General features: G+C 48.8%; 1 protein-coding gene and 1 long non-coding RNA gene across 2 annotated transcripts in view; one reads left to right on the top strand and one right to left on the bottom strand.

The window, feature by feature from the left end:
* Window positions 1–2256: 2256 nt before the first annotated feature.
* BDH1 (3-hydroxybutyrate dehydrogenase 1) overlaps window positions 2257–20614 on the bottom strand; it is a 35291-nt gene continuing 16933 nt past the window's right edge. The window contains 6 exon segments of the mRNA XM_082460977.1: window positions 2257–3579; window positions 3581–3942; window positions 5321–5408; window positions 5410–5436; window positions 5438–5470; window positions 12237–12401. Coding sequence (XP_082317103.1) covers window positions 3472–3579; window positions 3581–3942; window positions 5321–5408; window positions 5410–5436; window positions 5438–5470; window positions 12237–12401 — 783 coding nt within the window. The 3' untranslated portion in view covers window positions 2257–3471.
* Window positions 9631–12181, top strand: LOC309659228. Its single transcript, XR_014262679.1, has 2 exons — window positions 9631–10378; window positions 10803–12181. It is a non-coding gene; the product is annotated as an uncharacterized lncRNA (long non-coding RNA).

Raw genomic sequence — 20614 nt, 5'->3', positions numbered from 1 at the left:
TCTTGCCTGAGGCCTCGACGGAGGCCCTGGAACCAGAGCCACTTACTCAAGATTACACCACGGGGTGGCAGAGTGGGATTGGGGTGTAGGACTCTCCCCCCATCTCAGAGGCCTTGAGGAGGATCCAATGGTACAGTGAACGCCTGGTTCCCGGCCCAGGGCCCTGTGCGGGTGTCTGCTCACTAGCGCCCTGCCCTGCATAGCTGACCGGTACCTGCTGCTTGGGAGATGGGGTTATACTCCAAGGGGCCCAGGCCCAGAGCTGCAGGCCTGAATAGACAACAGGAGATGGGTCCTCAGGCCTCACCGACTGAGCGAATCCTTCCAAGGGGAGGGTGCTGGAGACAAGGCTCCCACCCAAGGCGGTGCTGGTGGACACAATTAGTCCCCAGCAGCCCCAGACAGTGGGCGCAGGTGGCAGCCTCCCCTCACCCCCACAAGCAGGGGCAGCTCTGCCGACAGGCAGTGAGGGTCTAGGTACCAGGCGACCCTGACCCATCCACCTAGTTCCCAGGGCTCCTGGGGCCACAGAGTGAGGTGATGGTGAACAGCACCACTCAGGAGACTTTCGTGCTGGCCCTGGATCTGCTCAGACCCCCTGTGATGCTGGGTGAGTCACTTCCCCCCTCTGGGTCTCAGTTATGTCATTTATAAAAGTGGAACAACCACCTCTATTCTGCCCACCTCAGCTGTCTCTTGTAAGGATCAAAACGAGACCTGCCCCCAAGGAGGCTCTCAGCTGCCAAAAGGTGAATAGTAATTGTGAGGTTTTCATTAGCATTGAGATGATCTGGAGGGAAGTTGCTCTGGGCTTTCCAATCAGTGGGATAAAAATTAAAAATCAGGGCAGCCTGCAGGCCAGCCTAGCAGTTCTGACTTAATGCCTGATGGTCCCAGCAGACACAGATGCGTCTTCTCCAGTGTTCGGTTTACTGCTGATCCTGACGCAGAGCGTATGACCATCTCCCTTTCCTGCCAGTTCCCAGGCATCCGTGCACACGAAGTAACTTCAAGTTCTGCATACATTTTCCTTTAATAAAATTAAGCATGGAAACAAAATCTCCCAAGATATAAAAATGAGATTCTGAAAGGCAAGCCGTGTGATTCAAAAAGCTCTTCTTGTTATGTAAAGACAATGACCATCAAGGGTCCCTCCCTGGGCTCTGGAGGGTTTCAGTCTCCCTGCCCACCCTGTCATCCACACAGGCCCTCTGGGCCTCACCGTGCAGATAGGGAGCCGGGCAGGGCATTCCTGCTTGATGACAGAGGGGATCAAGGCCCAAAAGGCAGGCTGAATTTTCTCGTTGTGAGACCCCCTCTTCTTTGGCACTGCCTGAGCCCCGTGGCTGGTTCCAGCTCTGCAGGTTCTGCTTTCTCCTGGCACCAGGCTCCACGATTAAGCCAGGCAGCTACTAGAAGAGAAGGAAGAGTTGTTTCTAAAGGGGCCTTGTGTCTTTATGCCTGGACCACTTCCAAGGTGGGGAATCACCAACCCTTTGAGACCTCAGGCTTGGGTGGGAGCTCCCAAATCAGGAGCTGAGGCCACTCTGGCTGCAAAGGAGACAGGGCACCCTCTAGCGGCAGGCCTGGCCCTTCCAGGGCGAGGCGGAAGGGCTGGTACTCAGGAACCTGTCCCAAGGCCTGCAGATACCTGGAGGAGGGTGTTGCCTGGTTTGGGTCCAAACATGCAGGGTCTGGGCAACTGCAGGGACATTGGCCTTCAAACCCAAACCCAAGGGCTTCCCTGGTGGCGCAGTGGTTAAGAATCTGCCTGCCAATGCAGGGGACATGGGTTCAAGCCCTGGTCCGGGAAGATCCCACATGCCATGGAGCAACTAAGCCCGTGCGCCACAACTACTGAGCCTGCACGCCTAGAGCCCATGCTCCACAAGAGAAGCCACCACAATGAGAAGCCCGCGCACGGCAATGAACAGTAGCCCCCGCTCGCCGCAACTAGAGAAAGCCTGCGAGCAGCAACGAAGACCCAACGCAGCCAAAAATTAAAACAAGTAAAATAAATAAATTTATTAAAAAAAAAACAAAAACCGAAACCCAAGAAGTGATAACACAGACTCTGCTGATCAGTGACCTGGTTTAATTAAAAATAAGTCCATAGCAGGAAGGTGAGCCAGCCATCAATGAAGGCCACCCTGGGCACCATAGAACAGGGGTGTGTGTGTGTGTGTGTGTGTGTGTGTGTGTGTGTGTGTGTGTGTGTGTGTGAAGGCCACCCTGGGCACCATAGAACAGGTGTGTGTGTGTGTGTGTGTGTGTGTGTGTGTAAGCACCAGGTGAGACAGACAGGGAACTTGGACCCACCCCTGGGGGAGGAGAGGCCACAGTGCCCATCCTATGTATCACGGCTCCTGCCAAGAATGTCCCATCAACATGGGTCCCACCCCAGGCAAGACCAAGCGGACCCAAACCAGAAACAAATACCTCTTAGCCAATGAGCACCTCCACACAAGTTTGTCCTAAGATAAGCTGGAGAAACCTCAAATGGAAATCTCCAGAACGTTGCCACCCCCTCCACTCAGCTCTGAATCACTGGCTGCAAGCTGCACACAGCAGCACCAAGGACATGCAAAGAGGTGCATGGTGGGCACATGGTATACATGGCCCAGGTGAGGGTACGGAGCTCATCACAGGATCCTCAGGTAACTGGATGCAGAGCAGCCCCGGAACATAAAATGTGAAATGTTTCTACAGCAGTGGCAGGAACGCACGACTTGGACCTTTATATTTTATATAAAGCAATATAAGCAAAATTGATTTATAAGCAATAAAAGGGTAATTCATGTATCCTCTTTGAGCCAAAAATGCTTCATGTACAAAAGAAAACAAAAACTGCCCTTTTTACTCATGAGGCTGGTTTAAGGATCAAATGAGATAATTTTTTTTTTTTTTTGATGTGGACCATTTCTTTAAAGTCTTTACTAAATTTGTTACAATATTGCTTCTGATGTTTTGGTTTCTTGGCCCCGAGGCATGTGGGATCTTAGCTGACCAGGGACTGAACCTGCACCTCCTGAATTGGAAGGCGAAGTCTTAACCACTGGACTGCCAGGGAAGTCCTGAGATAAATTTTTTGAACTGATGCTTTGGCTTTAAAATATAAAGGATTTGGATTCTATTTTATAATAAATCTGTTTTTAATATAAAGATGTCTACCTAAAATCGTTGTATAAAATCAATTCCAGAAGGACAGATTCACCATGTTTGCCCTGAGGTCTATGGGCCCTGCCCACCACTCTGCACCCCAGTTGAGAAGGCCCGAGCCATTCACTGGGCACACGAGTTGAGCTGGGCTGCCTGCTCTGGTTAACGCTCAGACTGGTAGTGGGTCCTCCTGGGATTGGGATGATCCACAAGTGGGTAATCAAGAGGTAATGACACAAGCCCCTCCCCCTCCCTCCCTCCGTCCTCTTCCCTCCCCCCAGGGCTCCCCAGCAGAGGCCAGTGCGAAACTCCTCAGTGTATGTAGATCCTGTCGGAGATCGCTCCGGGCAAGTGGGTCGTGATCTGCATTCGCACCCAACAGTAGTAGTCCATGGGGTGGTAGCGAGTGTAGGGGGCAGCCGGAGGTCAGGGTGTGGGTGACAGCGCTGATGACGGGGGACGTGTCCGTGGAGCCGCTGTTGCAGTAGGTCTCCATCTTCGCGACCCTCTCGTCAAAGTACTTCCTGCCGTAGTCCTTGCGCACCCCCTCAGGCAGCTCGTCCCACATCTTACTGGCGATGGCCTGGATGCGCTCAGCTCCGCAGAGGCTGGTGGTGGCAATGAAGTTGCCGGGTTCCACCACGCCGACCTTCCCTCCCAGTGGGTGCACCTCGTAGCGCAGGCAGTCAGAGAAAGCCTCCACCCCAAACCTGGTGATGCAGTACGGGGGGCCAGCCGCGTGGGCCATGCGGCCCAGCCTGCTGCTGACGCTGACCGCGCAGCCTGCAGAGGAAGGCGGCAAAGTCCTGCTCACGGAACAATACCTGCAGAGGGTCTGGGGCCTGGCACGTTTCTGGAGGTCTGGCCAGAACCCGGCCTCCTGGCCCCCGGCAGCTATTTTGCGGCCTGTCAGGCTGGGGCTCCGCCTTCTGAACCAGCCAGGGTCAGGGGGCCCCCTCGTTTATAATGAAGGCCCGCTCAGGCCCACACATCAGCATCAGCATCTCTGCTATTTCCTGGGTAGCTGGCTGTTCCCAAGCAGGACAGGGGAGGAGGAAAGAGTGGAAAGCAGGCCTACACAGCGGGAGGGCACAGGAAAATGAGCAACACACAACAAGCTCTGTCTCGCCTGCCATGTTCTCCTATTGCCAATAACCCCACATTGTTATCACCTGGTCGGGCTCTGTCACCAAGCAGGCAGGGGCAGGGCTCTGAACCTGACTTCAGATCTAAGACATGTGGGCAGAGTCTCAGGCACTGGGAGAGAGTGGGGAGCTGGAGAAGCTCTCCCATAGGCCCAGCCTGGGGGTGCTAGGAGCTGACCACAGCCTCTGCCAGCCGTGGGGCAGTGGATGGAGGAGAAGCCATCCAGCCTGCCCGGTAAGCCCAGGCAGACTTGAGACCCACTCGCCCTGGGGGTGCACCCAGGAGGTTAAGGCACAGCCCTATCTGGGCACTGTGAGGAGACACCTTTCAGAAACCTCTATGTTGGAAGTTGCTGAAGGATTGGGGTTTTCTTCCACAACCCTACAGCTGCTCTCTGGGTTCCTCCTGTCATTGCTGGGACACTGGGATGGAGGGTATAGATCTTCCCCTTTTTGCCATAATTGTTTGCTACTATAGGGAGAAAATCTGAGTCAGGGACTTCTTAGGTGGTTTGCTTACATTTGGCTACCTAACATGGTTTGGGCGTTTGTTTTGGCAATTTCTAATCTTATTACTATTATTATTTTCACCTACTACCACAATTGTCTCATTGTTTAACTATGGCATAGTAACCCATAGAATGGATATACTAACATTTACTTAACCGCACCCCTCTCTATACCTGATGTGTACACACAGCTCTGTGCACAAAGGTGGTTATCTGTCTAGATTAGGTTCCCAGACTGGGATTACAGCTGTAATCTTTTAGCCTTCGGTGCAGACTGCTGACGTCTTACCTGCTCTACTTTCTGAAAATCACACATCCCTTTCTGCCCCCCGGTCCAGGGCACCCCCGCTGGCCACCATCCACGGCCCCGTGTGGCCCCTGGGGGTCATGCACTCAGCCAGTGAGGGCAGTGGATGTTGAGTCTGCTGAGACCTATTTCCATTCTGAGCAAAGATGAAAAGGTAGAGCAGGCCCAGGGGGCAGGAAGAAGGTCCCTTTCCAACTCACCTGTGGCCCTCTGGATGAGGGGGAGAAAGAATTTTGTCCCCCGCACTGTGCCCCAGAGGTTTACTTCCGCCACCTCCTTGTAGGTAGGTCTCCATGCTGGTGAACTCCACATCCCCCGAACATTGAGATGCCCGCATTGTTAACCAGGCCCTACAAGCCTGGACAGGAGGGGACAGAACCGCACTCATCACGGGGCTCAGCCTCCGATATCACCCATCAGCCTGCAGGCCATTCCCTTCCTCACTTTCATTCCTTTTCCCCATAACTTGCCAGCTTCTTGTCCAAGGCTCTCGGGACACGTTCTAGAGTCACCCAGGAATGACAGGAGATGGTGAGGCCTAAGCTGCTGGCTGTGACCCTCCCTTCAGTCTCGTGTCCAATTCTCATCTCACTTCTGCCTGCAGCGACTCTCTGACCCATCATGACCCAGACCTCCCCCAGCCTGGAGCCCCACCTCACCTCACTCATTTCTACCCTATTCCCTCCAGTCTCATCCCGCTCCCTGCACCTGGGCACCTGTTTATTCATTCCTGCCTCTGAGCCTTCGCTTGTATTCTCCCTCTTGCCAGAAACCAGGGGAACCTCAGGAGTCTTCCAGGCCAAGCCCTCTCTGGAGGACCAGAGAGGGGACGCAGCGTCCAAGGTCACACAGCAAGTTAGAGGCTCAGCCAAGCCTTGATGTCGGGTGGGGGCCCCAGTCCAGCTCCACTCCAAGACCCTCCTAACCACTACTCCATCCTCTGTGAACCATGCACTGTTGGCTGGGTGTCATGTGGTGAGCCCCTGGCACCTGGTAAGCTGTTCATCAATATGAACAGTGGACACACCTGGTCTTTGCAGGTAGCAAACACCCCTCAGCTTTGTGTGGTCCCACGGGGCTTAGTACAGGGTCAGAGCAAACATACTCTCTCTGAGTGTACTTGGGTTGACTGTTTCCTGCAAGGCCAGCTAAGGGCCAGATAAGTAGACTCAGAGAACTGGGTGCTAGAAGGATCACTGGAGTCCGTTTAGCCTGACTACTACTCTCACAGCTAGGGAAACAGAGGACCCAAGGGGGAAGCCTGGCTCCGGTGTGACCAGTGAGGCTGAGGCAGAGGCAGAGCTGAACCGGGGCACGGGGCAATGAGGAGGCAGCCTTGTGCTGCAGGGCCCCCTCTGAGCTGTCTTTTGAGTGCAAGGACTGGATGTGCTGGAGCCTCAGGACGGCGGGACGCTGCCTCTTCTTTGTGGAATCCCTCAGGATTTAGTCTCCCGTGGCCATGAAAGTGCCCCTTGCCAAGGCGTAGCCTCAGGGCAGAGCTGCCTACTGGGGGCCTGACCCCTGCCTGTGGGAACTCTGGCCCTGCTTCACCCCTAGTTAATCATGGAAATGAGTTTGTGTAAATGACAAAGTAATTGGTCTCTAGCTGCTTTCCTTCATGTTACCCAAATTAAAGCTTCGTCAACTGACCTCTGGTGCCTTCTCCTTCAATTATGGAGAATTAAGGTCATTTATTAGAGGAAGGAAATTGCCGCTTAACAAAGTGCTCATGACACGCTCACCCCCACTCCCCATGGTGGCCAAGCCGAAGCCTCCCCTCCCCCCCCTCCCCCCCCGCCCCCCCCCCCCCCCCCCCCCCGCCGCTCAGCTCTCACGGGTGACCTCACGCAGCCACTCCCCGCCCTCCTCCTGCCCGCGGACTTTCCCCTGGAAGTCTTTGCCCCACTCCTCTCACCAGCAGGAGCAGGAGGCCTCTCACCAATTGTCAAGGCTGCCACTTCACCCTCCACCTTCCACACCGTCAGCCATCCATCCTTCTCTCTTATGCAACTTCCACTCCTCCCTTGCCCCTGGCTCCCTCCCTCCAACGTTGCACACAGCAGATGCTCGATAAATGTTTGTCAGGTGAATGACTGTCTGTACATACCATGTCCCCATATCCTAAAGAACTTTTTCTTAATCATCCTACCCCCTCACACCACTGTCTTGCTCTCCTTCCCTCCATGGCCAGGCTTCTGAGAACACAAGCTACACTCTCCAGTTTCCCATTTCCCTGCCATTCTGGGTCCCAGTCCCATGCGGCTCCAGGGTGTCCAGGGCGGCCCATGCTAAGGACGCCTCCCTCATCCCTCACCCCCACCATCTCCACTGGCCTCAGCCTCTCCCCCTGCACCTGTGTAAGCACCACTTATGGATCCTGACCCTCACTTCTCCCTTCGCATTAATGATACCCAAGCATCTCCTCCATCTTCCCTGACCCCTTTCTTCCACCTGTCCCCCAATGTCCTGTCCTAGTGCACCTCCCCTCAAATGACACTCAATGCTTAGGCAGCCTCATCTTCTTTATGTTCATGGAAGTTTCCAGCTGCTTTGTGTTTGATTCATATGGCACAGTATCACACAACATAAAATACATACAGTCCTTTTATCCAGCTAAAAATTAATTACATCTGACACCGATAATGAAGAAAGTTTAACTGAACTTGACCTGTGGAAGCACACTGTTCCTGGATCACAGCTCTGACGACATGATAAGTAGCAGCAGTCTGTGGGCGCAGGAGCTCGCTGGAGTCCTCAGCCAGCATTCTGAATAAACTCATGACGTTCCTGTTGGTCTGAGTGACAGCTGTTTTCCTGCAACAGCCCCATCGCCACCTCCGAGTAACTGTTCCAATGTACCCCTGGGGAGTCATGGCTCTCTCCCAACCCCACCTCCTCCTCCCGACCATCACTTTTACCTGAATGTCCCACAGGTCCCCAACTCATCCTAACCAACCAACACACCAAGTGCCCAGTGGCCCAAGCCTGCTCCGCTTCCTTGCTAATAGTTTCACTGTCATCTTCAACTCCTCCAGCCCCTTCATTTCTTCCCCATCTAATGAGTCTACAGTACTATTAATATTACTGAGAAAGATCAAAAGGACAGCTGCCAGGCCCTGAACTAAGCACTTTGCATCCATTCATTCACCTGATCCTCACAACCAACCTATAAAAAAGTACGATAGATACTAAATTGTTCCATATCTGGATGAGGCAACTGAGGCTCAGAGAGGTTAAGCACCTTGCTCAGTGTCACCCAGCTAACCAGTGGACAGGAGGGCATTAGGACCCAGGTCTGTGTGAGGACACCGCCCTTGCACTTAACCCTGTGCCGCTGTTGCCTTCCTTTGCTGCGTCATTAGAATCGGTGCCCTCTTTCCTGTGTCTACAGCATTAGTTTGGGTCCTTGTTGCCTCCCTCCTACGTTGTTGGAGAAGCCCTCTCAGGTCTCCCTGCCACAGTCTCTTTCCTCCTCCTCCATCCTGATCTGACCCCCTCCGGCAGACTCTCCTCCTCGGTCAACCACTTCCTGCTCCTATGCTTCCCTTCCGGAGTGGGGCGTGCGAGGCCTCCTTTCCCATGCTTCTCACCCACTCCCCACCAAGGACTCTGCCCTCTCTGAGCCTGAACAGCCTGCCACTCCTCTGACATCACGGCCCCTCCTGCCTCCGCTGCTTCCTGGCTCCGCTCAGCTCCCCTGCCCCTCAGCCTGAGAGCAGCTTTAGTTGAAATGCCCCTGCCGTGGTCAGATTGACATGTGAGCCTCACAGATGGACAAGCTGAGACCCTCACAGGTGAAGGGACAAGCCCAAGATCACACTTCTAGTAAGAGGCTAAGCCCAGAGTAACTCCAGTCTTCTCACTCCCAGACCAAGAGTGCTCCAGATGTAGGGTCTTCCCTGTCCATGGCATAATGTCTCCAGTGCTATAACTGTTCCTCATAGTTCCCACCGTGAAGCCACTGACTTCCACTTGGCTGGTGCCCAGCTACAAACTTCTCCTCCCAGCTCATACCCTTTCGGGTGCGCAGCACACTACCAAGTATACAGTAGGCACTCAATAAATGTTTACTCAATGCAAGATAAGGGATGGTTTCAAGATCAGGCCAGGCCCACAGCCTGCTGGTTGGTCTACTCACTTGGCCTTTCCCTGCAGTGGGGAGGAGAGGGCTGGTTACAGGCTCTGGATGTCCAGTCCCTCAGAGCCCTGCTGGGGAGCAAAGGGGCTCATGGCAGATGGCTCACCAGCTCTAATCTGACAATCCCCTTCATCGCACCACCACGGCTGGCTCCCCTGGCTTTGGCAGCAACTGTTCCACAGAGCCAGGGTGAAAGGCATCAAACTCGCCATCAAAATGTGCCCTCCATGGTGGGGGCAATGGGGGTGGGGAGAATGTACTTGTCTCCCTGAAGGTTCCTGCTGGGGTCGATGGGTGGAGTATGAGTCAGAGCGGCCACCAGCTTAGGAAAGGCATCTGGTCTGAAAGCTCAGGGAGGGCACCACCTGGAGGTCAAAGACAGTATTGCCTCAGAAGGCGGGAATTTGCACTGTTTTACCAGGAAAAAGACAGTTGGGGGTGGGGGGCAGGAAGGGAGAGAAAGAGGGAGAGAGAGACATGTGCAACCACGTATCTGACCGACTTATTTTCTTTTTCAGACCTAAAAATCTTCACATCTTTCTTCCAAAAAATGCAGTATTGGTTAAGTAAGGTCACGGTGAGTGGTTTAACAACCCTTCCTGAAATGCATCGAGCGGAAAAAAGCAGCAGGGAAAGGTTTGTGTGTCAGGGTGGTGCTGGGGTTTGAGCCCAATCCAAGGGCAGGGGGGTGAGTGTTTCCCCCTGCAACCCAGGGTCCTCCCCGCCTTGCCCGGTTAGGCTAACTGGCCAGACTAGTACAGGGAATGGAGGTGACTCTGCCCTGGTGGCAGAGGACAACAAGGACCAGGGTCTGTGTACTCAGGTGCCTCCCTTAAGAGGTGCCCAGTTGTTCCAGCTACAGTTGGAAATAAGGGCATCGCCACCTGTCCTGACCTGCTCAGGTTAATGCAATAAGGAAATTGCTTTTTAAAAAACCTGTTATATGACAAAGCTCTATGCAAATTCAGGTATTATTAAACAGGAGAAAAGTGTCATTCACTCAGCAAACATTTCTTGGGCCTCTGTCATGTTCCAGCACTGTGCTAAGAACACAGACACAAAAATAAATAACTCAGCCTCTGTTCTCAAAGAGTCAAGTTTTAGGGAAGGAGGCAGATGGGTAAGTAAACAATACAGGGTGACTTTGCTGTATGAAAGCTTGTGGGAGGTGGGAGGCTGCACAGACGGTGGGGTGGGCAGGGAAGAGCCTCCAAAGGCAGTGCCAGCTGAGGACATTAACCAGAGGGGGCCTGGGGATGGGGCACTTCAGGAGGGGGGGCACTACGGTCCTGCCGTAAGCCACTGCAGGCAGAGCAGAGGCAGAGGAAGTGGTGGGACATGAGGCTGGAGAGGTGGGCAGGGGTCTGCTTGGGGGCAGGGGTGAGCTGCTGGAGGATTTGAATAAACTAGACATCATTTATTGTTTACCGTGCTTCACACTGTGCTAAGCATTTGACATGCATTATCTCATTAGTCCTCACGTCCTAAGCAGGTTGTATTACCATATTTCTTGTATTCTATGACACATATTTTTTTCACCATAGGGATGAGCTACGATCGATGTGAAAATTAAACACTGTCAGTCATAATTTAATTGGTAGTGACTTTTCTCAGTGGTCTACAGAACAGTGATGCATCTTATGAGAGGAAAGGAGTAGCTGCCAGAGGATGAAGTGATGGAGAAATGCCCACTCTCAGCCGAGGGCTTGCCTGGGCTACATCTGGTACTGAAACAAACATCCCCAGTAAGGCCAGAGCGGGAAGCACGAGGATGGTCAGCATACATCAGCGGTGGAAAGTTCTCTACAGGTTGGGCTGAGTGTCAGTGGTTTGAGCCAGGAGGACCCTAACCCCAGGTTCTCCAGGGAGCCTCCCCAGTGGCCCTGGAAGAAGCAGCACGGTGTGGCACCAGGAATGCCAGCCACATCCAGAGTCACCTCTGCACAGAGCAGCCAGGTGTGAGGCTCAGTCCACGCTGAACCCCCCTGGTATGCCAGTCTTCCCAAACGACACGGTGTTCCAGCTATGGGGGAGCAGACAAGCCTGGAGCTCCTGCTGCCGTCCCCACAGAGGGCTCCACCAGAGAAGAGCTCCCTGGATGCCATCTTCAAGTCCAGAGGCTGGAGGGGCTGGTGCCCACAGACACCTCTCTTTCCCACAGACAGCATGTGGACATTAGGAAAACACATATTTTGTTTTAATTCAGTCTTCATATCGTGGTTCCTCAAATGCCCCTTGGGGTAGAGACCGCGTGGCCTGAGAGTCTCCGAGGGATGCGGATGTCTACTCCCGATAGCGTGAATTCCAGCTGCTATCAAGAGCTGAGTGACATTCCCTCCTCTGGACTTTGTTAACCCTGCTGCCATCTGGCAGCAGCTCTCGGGCCCCACACCAGACCTCTCCTGTGCCTCTAGCCAGCATCAAGCCAATGCCCCCGCAGTGCCCGGGGGAAGCCCCTCACTCTAGGCCAGGGTAGCGGCAGGAACGTAAGTCTGGCAGCTTGGCAGCTAAGAGCCTTCTCAAAGAGGAAACCAGGGGTTAATCTCACGGCCCACAGCTTCAGGCTCAGCATTCAGGCCCCAGGAGAGAAACCCCACCCTCCTACCTTCTCCTGACGGACCTCCCAGGAGTCCTCATCTGCCTCTGAGCAGCGTGCATGTCTTGCTGTCAGTTTGTCTCCAGCTGTTCAGAGTAAACTCTTCCCAACCCCCCTCAGCCAGTAGCCCGCAGACTATGGCAGTCTGTCCCCCTCTGGATCCACCTGTCCCGGGGCCCAGGCTGCACTGCCCGGGCCACACTGCCTCCCTGGCTCCAGGGTTTCTGTCTTTGTCCATGTCTGTCTTGCTGCTCAGGCACAAGCATTCGGTCCTGCTGTGTTGGTGCCTGTGTAACCGGTTTATTGATAAACCCACTTCTTTCACTATCCCTTTCAACTTCCTCTGTAAGCTATTTTACCACCCTTGGATGAAATTTCAGGCAAGTCTTGTAGCTTTTCCACTCATTCTCAGATAACAGAGAACCTCTTTGTTTTGGCAGGGAGTCCAGTTCAGTCTACTAGTCAAATAACTCCTGTTCCAGTCTGGCTTGAATACCCAAACTCTCAAACTTATATCCAGTTTAGATATCCAGTTTGGATCTAGAGACTGTCATACAGAGTGAAGTAAGTCAGAAAGAGAAAAACAAATATCGTATATTAACGCATATATGTGGAACCTAGAAAAATGGTACAGACGAACCAGTTTGCAGGGCGGAAATAGAGACACAGATGTAGAGAACAAACGTATGGACACCAAGGGGGGAAAGCAGCGGGGAGTGGGGGTGGTGGTGTGATGAATTGGGAGATTGGGATTGACATGTATACACTGATATGTATAAAATGGATGACTAATAAGAACCTGCTGTATAAAAAAATAAATAAAATAAAATAAAATTCACAAAAACCCAACAACTTATATCCAGTTTAGAGCCTGCCCTGACCCAGGCCTGGCAGGGCTGTGGGAAGTGGGAGTGGGGTGCCAGGTAGCAGGGCTGGAGGCTGGCCTTCTCACTATTTTCTAGTTCATCCTCGTCTCCTATTCCTTAATCTCTGACCCTTCCAGGGCTGGATGCAGGGGTTGGCTAATGAAAGGGCAAGATGTAGTCTTCTGAGGGTGGTGCCACTGTTGTCTGCTCTTGGAGCCCTGGGACGGCAGATGCACAAGAGCTGGTCCTCCCTTCTTGGGACACTTTTGTGGTTTCCGCAGAGATCCTTCCACTGGACCATTCCCTCCTCTACCTGGGCATCTCCTCCCTCAGCCTGGGCTTCAGTGGGACACCCTTCTGGCTGAGTCACACACCCTCCTAGAAGTCTCACTGCACAGGTGCCCTTAAGATGACTCCAGGCAGCTCTCCCATTGTCCATATCAAGTCCAGGCGGCAGTGTCCTGCCTGGGTAGAAGGACAGCCCTCTCTCTAGGGGCTCTCTTTGCTCTGCTTCCAGATGAGCCACTCCACCCTCATTTGGGGGCTTTTAGACTTCTTTTGGTAAACACTAACACACCATTTTGTGACCTCCAAACTCCAAGGCACAAAATGTAAGTTCTCCAAGTAAGTTCTCTTGAAGCCCACCTCATTTTAGTTGAGACCAGAAGGAAAATAGCACAGCACCCTAACTACCCTTTCCAACCTTTCAACCTCTTCTACCTCAATTTATTACAACATCGAGGCAGGTCATGGGCTAATCCCGGCAGAAAGGTTTCACAGTCTCTCAGCATTTATTGTTAGGCGGTCTAGCACCTCAAGGCAGAATGCGAGGACACTCAGCACATATTATATGTGAGCGTCTATCACACGTATTAGAAACATGGTGACAAGAGGAACAAGTCTGGGGTGTTGTAATATTACAGGATGAGCCAAAGGAGAGGCCAGCAAAGGAGACGGAGAAAAACCAAGAGTGCAGGTGTCCACAAAGTCAAGAAACAAAGTGTTACAGCGGGAGTGGTTTGTTTGGTCAAAGCTGCTGACAGGTTGCGTATGATAATGGTCTGAGAAGCAGCCAATGGATCTGACAAAATAGGGGCTGCTGGCATCCTTGATAAAAGCCATATCAGAGGCATTCAGAGCCCCTCCTGGTCTGGTCCTGCCTTCCTTTCTCAGCTTCCTCTTCCTCCACAAAGGGCACTAGGCTTCAGCTACCTCAAAGTACCAGTGGTGTCTGGATATGCCACCTTCGCCCATCACGGGGAATTCCTGTTCGTCCTTCCAGATGGTGATGAAATGCCATCTTGGCCCACCAAGCCTTGCCTGCGCTCCCAGAGAGGCAATCTGTTCCTCCTCCGACACAAATCTTCCCACTACCACCCCCCATGCTCATTCACACTACGCCCCTCTCACTTACGGGGCTTCAGCCACAGAGGCCTCCTGCTGTTTCTCTAGCCCCCCAGGCACACGCCCTCCTTGGGGGTTTTGGCTTGGCCGTCCCCTTTTCCCACACGCATCTGCATGACTCGCTCCCTCACTTCTCAGTGAAGTCCTTCTTCCCTCTTTAAAACTGGGCACCCCTTCCACCACATTCACCCTCCATCTTCTTTTCCTGCTTTATTTTCCTCCATAGTTTTATCATCCCACAGAGAAGCAATTTACTTATTTACCGTATTCCTTGTCTGTCTCCTCCCCCCACGTAAACTCCACAGGGCAAGAACCTGTCACTGAATTGGTACATGCTGTAGCTCCAACAGAGAATGTTGTTGGATCATAGCAGGTGCTCAATAAACATCTTTTGGTGAATAAACAAATAAACAGAGTGGTAGGAGCAAAAGCCCCATCTAACTAGGTTGGGGAAAAAAATGGAAAGTAAATGAAAATATCTAGTACAAGAAACCCTCTCGGGGTGCTTTTCTATAAAGGGAAGCAGAGAAATGGGGTGGTAGCACACACAGGAAGTGGAGTTGTGTTGTGGTGTGTGTGTGTGCACACGCATGTACATGTGCCAAAATGATCTGGTAGAGAGTGAGGGGTTAATGATGTGGGAGGGTGGAGACACCTATCTGGTGGAGCCAAGTCCTTGAGTTGGCCTGAGGCACTGAGATCTGAAGCACAAGAGGAGGGGTAACTAAACAAGAGCAGACAGAGTGTTTGGCAGATGTAGCCAGACTCTATCATGTGGCTTAACATCTCAGAACCAGCTTGGAAGACTAATCTCCCATTTTCAACTCCTGCAGCACTTTATCCATAGTCCCTAATGGCTCTGACCATTTTCTGGTTTGCATAACTAATTCAGACCTCTAGTGACTTCTGCCCCCTCTAGCTCTTAACCAGAACAGACAGACCATGACACCGTAATAGTCAAGAGGTAGACACCACCAGACATAACCTGGCAGTGATCTTGCCTGGTATTCTCCTCAAAGTACGTGTCACGAACTCATAAAATCACCACTGCAGGAGTGGAAGGACCTAAGATCACCCAGTCGGACCCTCTCATTATAAGTAAGAGCAGACTGGGGCTCGGGGAGGGGAAGTGCTTGCCCAGTTCCCAGGTTAGCGGCTGATCTAAGACTAGCACCCAAGGCCCTGACTCCCTCTGGAAAGCTCCTCTGCAGCATTAAGTCTAGGTGTGCTCCCACCTTGTCCCTGGACAGCCCAGCACAATGGCACAGGTGCTGAATATATGAATGAGGAATTTTAAAGGCACAAAATGTTTTGAGGCGTCACGACTCCTGCCAGGACCTGTTAAGGCAGGTCCACATTATACAGAGAACCCAACCTTAAGCATGGCCACACCCATTTCCCCCCAAATCCCTTCACCATTAGAGGGAGTAGGCACTGGTATAGCTTTTGAGGGGAGCACTTTGGCAGATTTGAATAAATTCTAAAATCTGCACACCTTTCCACCTAGCACTTTCACATCTAGAAATTCTTCCTAAGAATTACTAATGAAAGATAGGTGCAAGACTATTCACTGTGGCTTTGTTTATAATAACAAAAGTAAGAAATACAGTGCACAGATGAATTGCAGTTACTTTGGGGCAAGAGACTGAAATGAAAAGACGTCACTTTTTTACACCACATACTTCTGTATTGTTTGAATCTATCAGGAATATGTACTACTTTCATAATGCAAAAGAAGTAAAAATTAAAAGGACAAATAAACTCTTCTCTGATCTAGAAATATGTTCAGACCGTGACAATGTAAATTACTTTACTATCTGTACTTGTTTATATTATTGAATTTTTTACATTGAACAGATATTGTTTTATAGATATTAAACCTAGTAAAAAAACAAAATTCCTTCCCAGGGTTCCTACTGCCTTCAAAATAAAGAAAAATGCCTCATCCACTGAGCAGAGACAGCAAGTTGTCCTGAATACCCATTCTTCCCTTCTTCTATAGCAGTAAAACCCCTGACTTAAAGCAGGGTACATATTGTTTCAGAATACCAATTACATTTCCTAGCATCCCTAGCAGTCAGGAAGGCCAAGTGACTAAGCTCTGGCCAATAGAGTGACAGCACGGGTGCCAAATGTGCAACTTCTGGATCATGGCTTTAAAGAACAGTAAAAGAAGCACTCACAGTAAGAGAAATACAAATTAAAACTATACTGAGATACAGTTCTCACCTAACAGATTGGCAAAAATCAAAAGTTTGAAGCACACTCTGCTGGTGAAAGTATGAAGAAACAGGTATTCTCATACATTATTGGTGGGAATATAAAATTACACAACCCCTATGATAGGAAATTGGGGGATATCTTTTAAAATGATGACTTATTTCATTAACCCTTTGACCTAAGAGTAATCTCATTCCTAGGAATTTACCCTAAAGATAAACCTCCAAAAAATATGTGAAAAATACATACTCATAGGTTATTCATTGTGGCATTATTTGTAATTGCAAAATATTGGAAAACAACCGAAATGCTCATGCGTATATAGGAAACCAGTGCAGTGAACTATGGTCCACCCACACAATGGAGTACTATGATGCTGTTTAAAAAAAGTGAGGAAGATCTCTGTGAATTCACATGGAGTGGTTTCCAAGATATATTGGTAAGTTTCTTAAGTACAAAAGAGTATACACAGTATGCAAACATTTGTGTAAGAAGGGGTAAATTAAAGAATGGAGTGGAGTAGAAAAAAATAGGAGGTGGGAGAGTAACACTACTTTGAGTTTACCTTTTTATATAATTTTGACTTTAGATGCTTGTTAATGTTTTATATCTTCTAAAATTAAATAAATCAAGAAGAATAGGGGGAACAAAATACAAACAAATGAATCAAACTTTTTCAAATTAATAATAATAATAATTAATCCAAGTAACTTTAAACACAGTGCTTTGTATACGTTTGGTCAATAGGTAAAAAACACTTTAAAGAAATCTTAAGCTCTACTGTGGTGGCCACAGTAGACTTCCTTTCAGGACAACCTGCTGTGGGAGCAGCTGACAGAAGGTCTCCAGCTGCCGCAACTTCAGATCCACTGCGGCATGAATGCCATGGCCATGGCCATATGTGCCTGAGTTACTCTCAGCCAATGGCCAAGCATGACAAAACTACAGGGCCATTCCTGCCTAAGGCAGGTCTCCTCTAACAAATAACCTTTGCTGGGGACGTCCCCATCATCCCAGCCAAGACTCTCAGACTGAACTGCAGTCTGACCTGTGCCTACCTATTCCTCTTTTCACAGACCTGCATTGCAGTCTAAAGGATTGCCCTGACTTTTCCTGCCCTCTGCCCTTTAGCCATTACAGGCATTCCCTAAATCAAGCTCTTGTACATCGAATCCTATTGCAGCACCTGCTTCTTGCAGGATCTGGCCTGACACAAAAACTTAGTAGCTTTGCTGTTTGTAGTGGTATGAATGTAGCAATTCTGAAGCATTTGTGTATATATTGTAGGATTAACTAAATTAGTAAATATATCAATATAGTTGGGAATCAGCATGCTAACTGCAGGAAAAGAAGAAACAAATATGGAATGAGGGAAGCAGGAAGAATGCTGTTGTGTTGAATTGGAATAGGTCAGTATAACCTCATGAACTCTGTGTGTGTGATATTTATAGGAAATGTATACAGGAGATAGATATAAATAGATATAGTGTGGGTATATGTATATATGTGGGTATGATTATATATACGTCTTCTAGCTTCGTCCGCTGAGGAGATCAAGGAGCAGCAATGCCCCATTAGCAATGAGAACATCTAATGCCCAGATGTTGGTGTCTAAATTCCATTAAAAGGAACCAGGTAAAAACACATGTCTACACAGAGACATGTATGTGAATGTTCACAGCGGCATTAGTCACAATGACCAAAAATCCAAACATTTTTATCCAAATATCTATCAACTAGTGAATTTTTTAACGTAGCATATCCATACAATAAAATACCAACCAGTAGTAAAAAGGAATGAACTACTGATACATTATACAATATGGATGAATCTCAAACACATTATGCTAAGTAAAATAAACCTGGCACATAAGACTACTCATTGTATAATTCCATTTATTTGAATAGTCCAGAAAGGCAAATTTAAAGAGGCAGAAATCAGTGGCTACCTAGAACTAGAGGTAGGTGTGGGTAGGTGTGCAAATGAACAAGAGGGAAATTTTTGAAAGTTGGAAATGTTCTAAAAATGGATTGTGGTAAAGGTTGCAGAACTTGCTAAATTAGGGGAACTGTCTCCTAATTACTTTTGCAGCTTCATGTCCCAATGCTTCCTTTCATGCATCCTAAATTCCACTTTATGAGTCCCAGTGGAGCCTCATACTTCCAAGCCTATGGTTAGGTTACTTCTTCTGTCTGACAGGTCATTCCTCCCAGTCTCCATCTATGACAGCATTATTCATTCTCCACGGCCCAGAACAAATGTCACCCCTTTTGTCATGCCAGAGTCAATCCCTTCCTTCTGTGCATTCTCATTAAACATTCTTTGCACAACCCTGAGAACACTCTCCACTCTAATTCTTCCAGCTGTGTCTGTGCATGGCTGTCCCATCACCACTGGACAATGCTCCTTGGGGACAGGGATCAGGTCTTACTCTTCTTCAGCACCTAGCAAAGTGTCAGGCACATCATTAGCATTTGGCAAATGAATGAATGAATGAATGAATGAATGAATGAAGCTAAGAAAAACAAGAGACACGGAAGTGAATGGAAAAGATATCAGCTGTTGTAAGCAACAGATGAGCCAGTTGTTGGGAAGGTAATTAAAAAACAACTACAAACACTGGCCCAGGTTCTGGGCAGTACTGATATTAAATACTCAGCTTGAAGTAAGATTCTGGGAAGATGGCAGACTAGGAACCACCAGGAATCTGTCTCCCCACCTAGACAATAAGTGCACTGGCAGAATCTGTCTAATGTAACTATTTTGGAATTCTAGAATCTGTTGAAGGCTTGCAACTTCCAGGAGACTGTATGGATAGTAAATTGCGGTTGATTTTGGCCAATCTAACCACTTCTATTCAACATATTACTGGAAGTTGTAGGCAGAGCAATTAGGCAAGAAAAAGAAATGAAAGATATCCAAACTGGAAAGGAAGAAGTAAAACTATCTGCTTGCAGATGATATGATCTTACATGTAGAAAACCCTAAAGATTCCACAAAAGTAAAACCCTGTTAGAAATAGCAAGTGAATTCAGCACAGTAGCAGGATAAAAGTCAACACACAAAAATCAGGCACATTTCTACCCACAAACAATGAACAATCTGAAAAGGAAATGACAAAAACAATTCCATTGACAATAGCATCAAAAAAGAATAAAATACTTAGGAATTAGCTTAACCAAGAAGGTGAAAGACTTGCACAATGAAAACCACAAAACATTTCTGAAAGAAATTAAAGATGAAAGAAATAAATGGAAACACATCCTATGTTCATGGATCGGATGACTTAATACTGTTAAAATGTCAATACTACCCAAAGCAATCCACGGATTTAATCCAATACCTGTCAAAATCTTAATGATGTTTTTTTAGAGAAAGAGAAACCTATCCTAAAATTCATATGGAATCTCAAGGGACTCCAAATAGCCAAAACAAACTTGAGAAAGAAGAACAAAACTGGAGGACTCAGACTTATTGATTTCAAAACTTACTACAAAGCTACAGTAATCAAAATAGTCTAGTACTGGCATAAAGACAAACCAATGGAATAGAATTGAGAGCCCAGAAACAAACCCTCATATATACGGTCAAATGATTTTTGACAAGTGTACCTTGACCACTCATTGGGGAAAGGACAGTCTTTTCAACAAGTGGTGCTGGGAAAACTGGATATCCACATGTAAAAGAATGAAGTTGGACCCTTACCTAATACCACACACAAAAATTAACTCAAAATGGATCAAGAACCTATATGTAAGACCAAAACAATAAAACTCTTAGAAGAAACATAGGGCAAAAGCTTCATGACATTGGATTTGGCAATGATTTCTTGGATATGACACCAAAGGCACAAGTAACAAAATTAAAAATAGGCAAATTAGACTTCATAAAAATTTTTTAATTTTGTATATCATAGACACTATCCCCAGAGTAAAAAGGCAACCCACAGAGTGGGAGAAAATATTTGCAAATCACATATCTGATAAGGATTTAATATCCAGAATATATAGAGAACTCCTAAAACTCAACAAACAACAAAAACATACCATTAAAAAATGGGCAAAGGACTTCAATAGACATTTCTCCAAGGAAAATATATGAATGGCCCGTAAGCACATGAAAAGATTCTCAACATCAAAAATTATGAGGGAAACACAAATCAAAACTACAATGAGATATCACCTCACACCCATTATGATGACTATTATCAGAAAAAAACCCAGAAAACAACAAGTATTGGCAAGGATATAGAGAAATTGGAACCCTTGT

Source organism: Balaenoptera physalus (genome assembly GCF_965194825.1).
Source record: "Balaenoptera physalus genome assembly, chromosome: 4".
Classification (NCBI taxonomy): Eukaryota; Metazoa; Chordata; class Mammalia; order Artiodactyla; family Balaenopteridae; genus Balaenoptera; species Balaenoptera physalus.
Note: the sequence above shows the minus strand (reverse complement) of the source record. Positions and strands in the feature narration are given on the sequence as shown.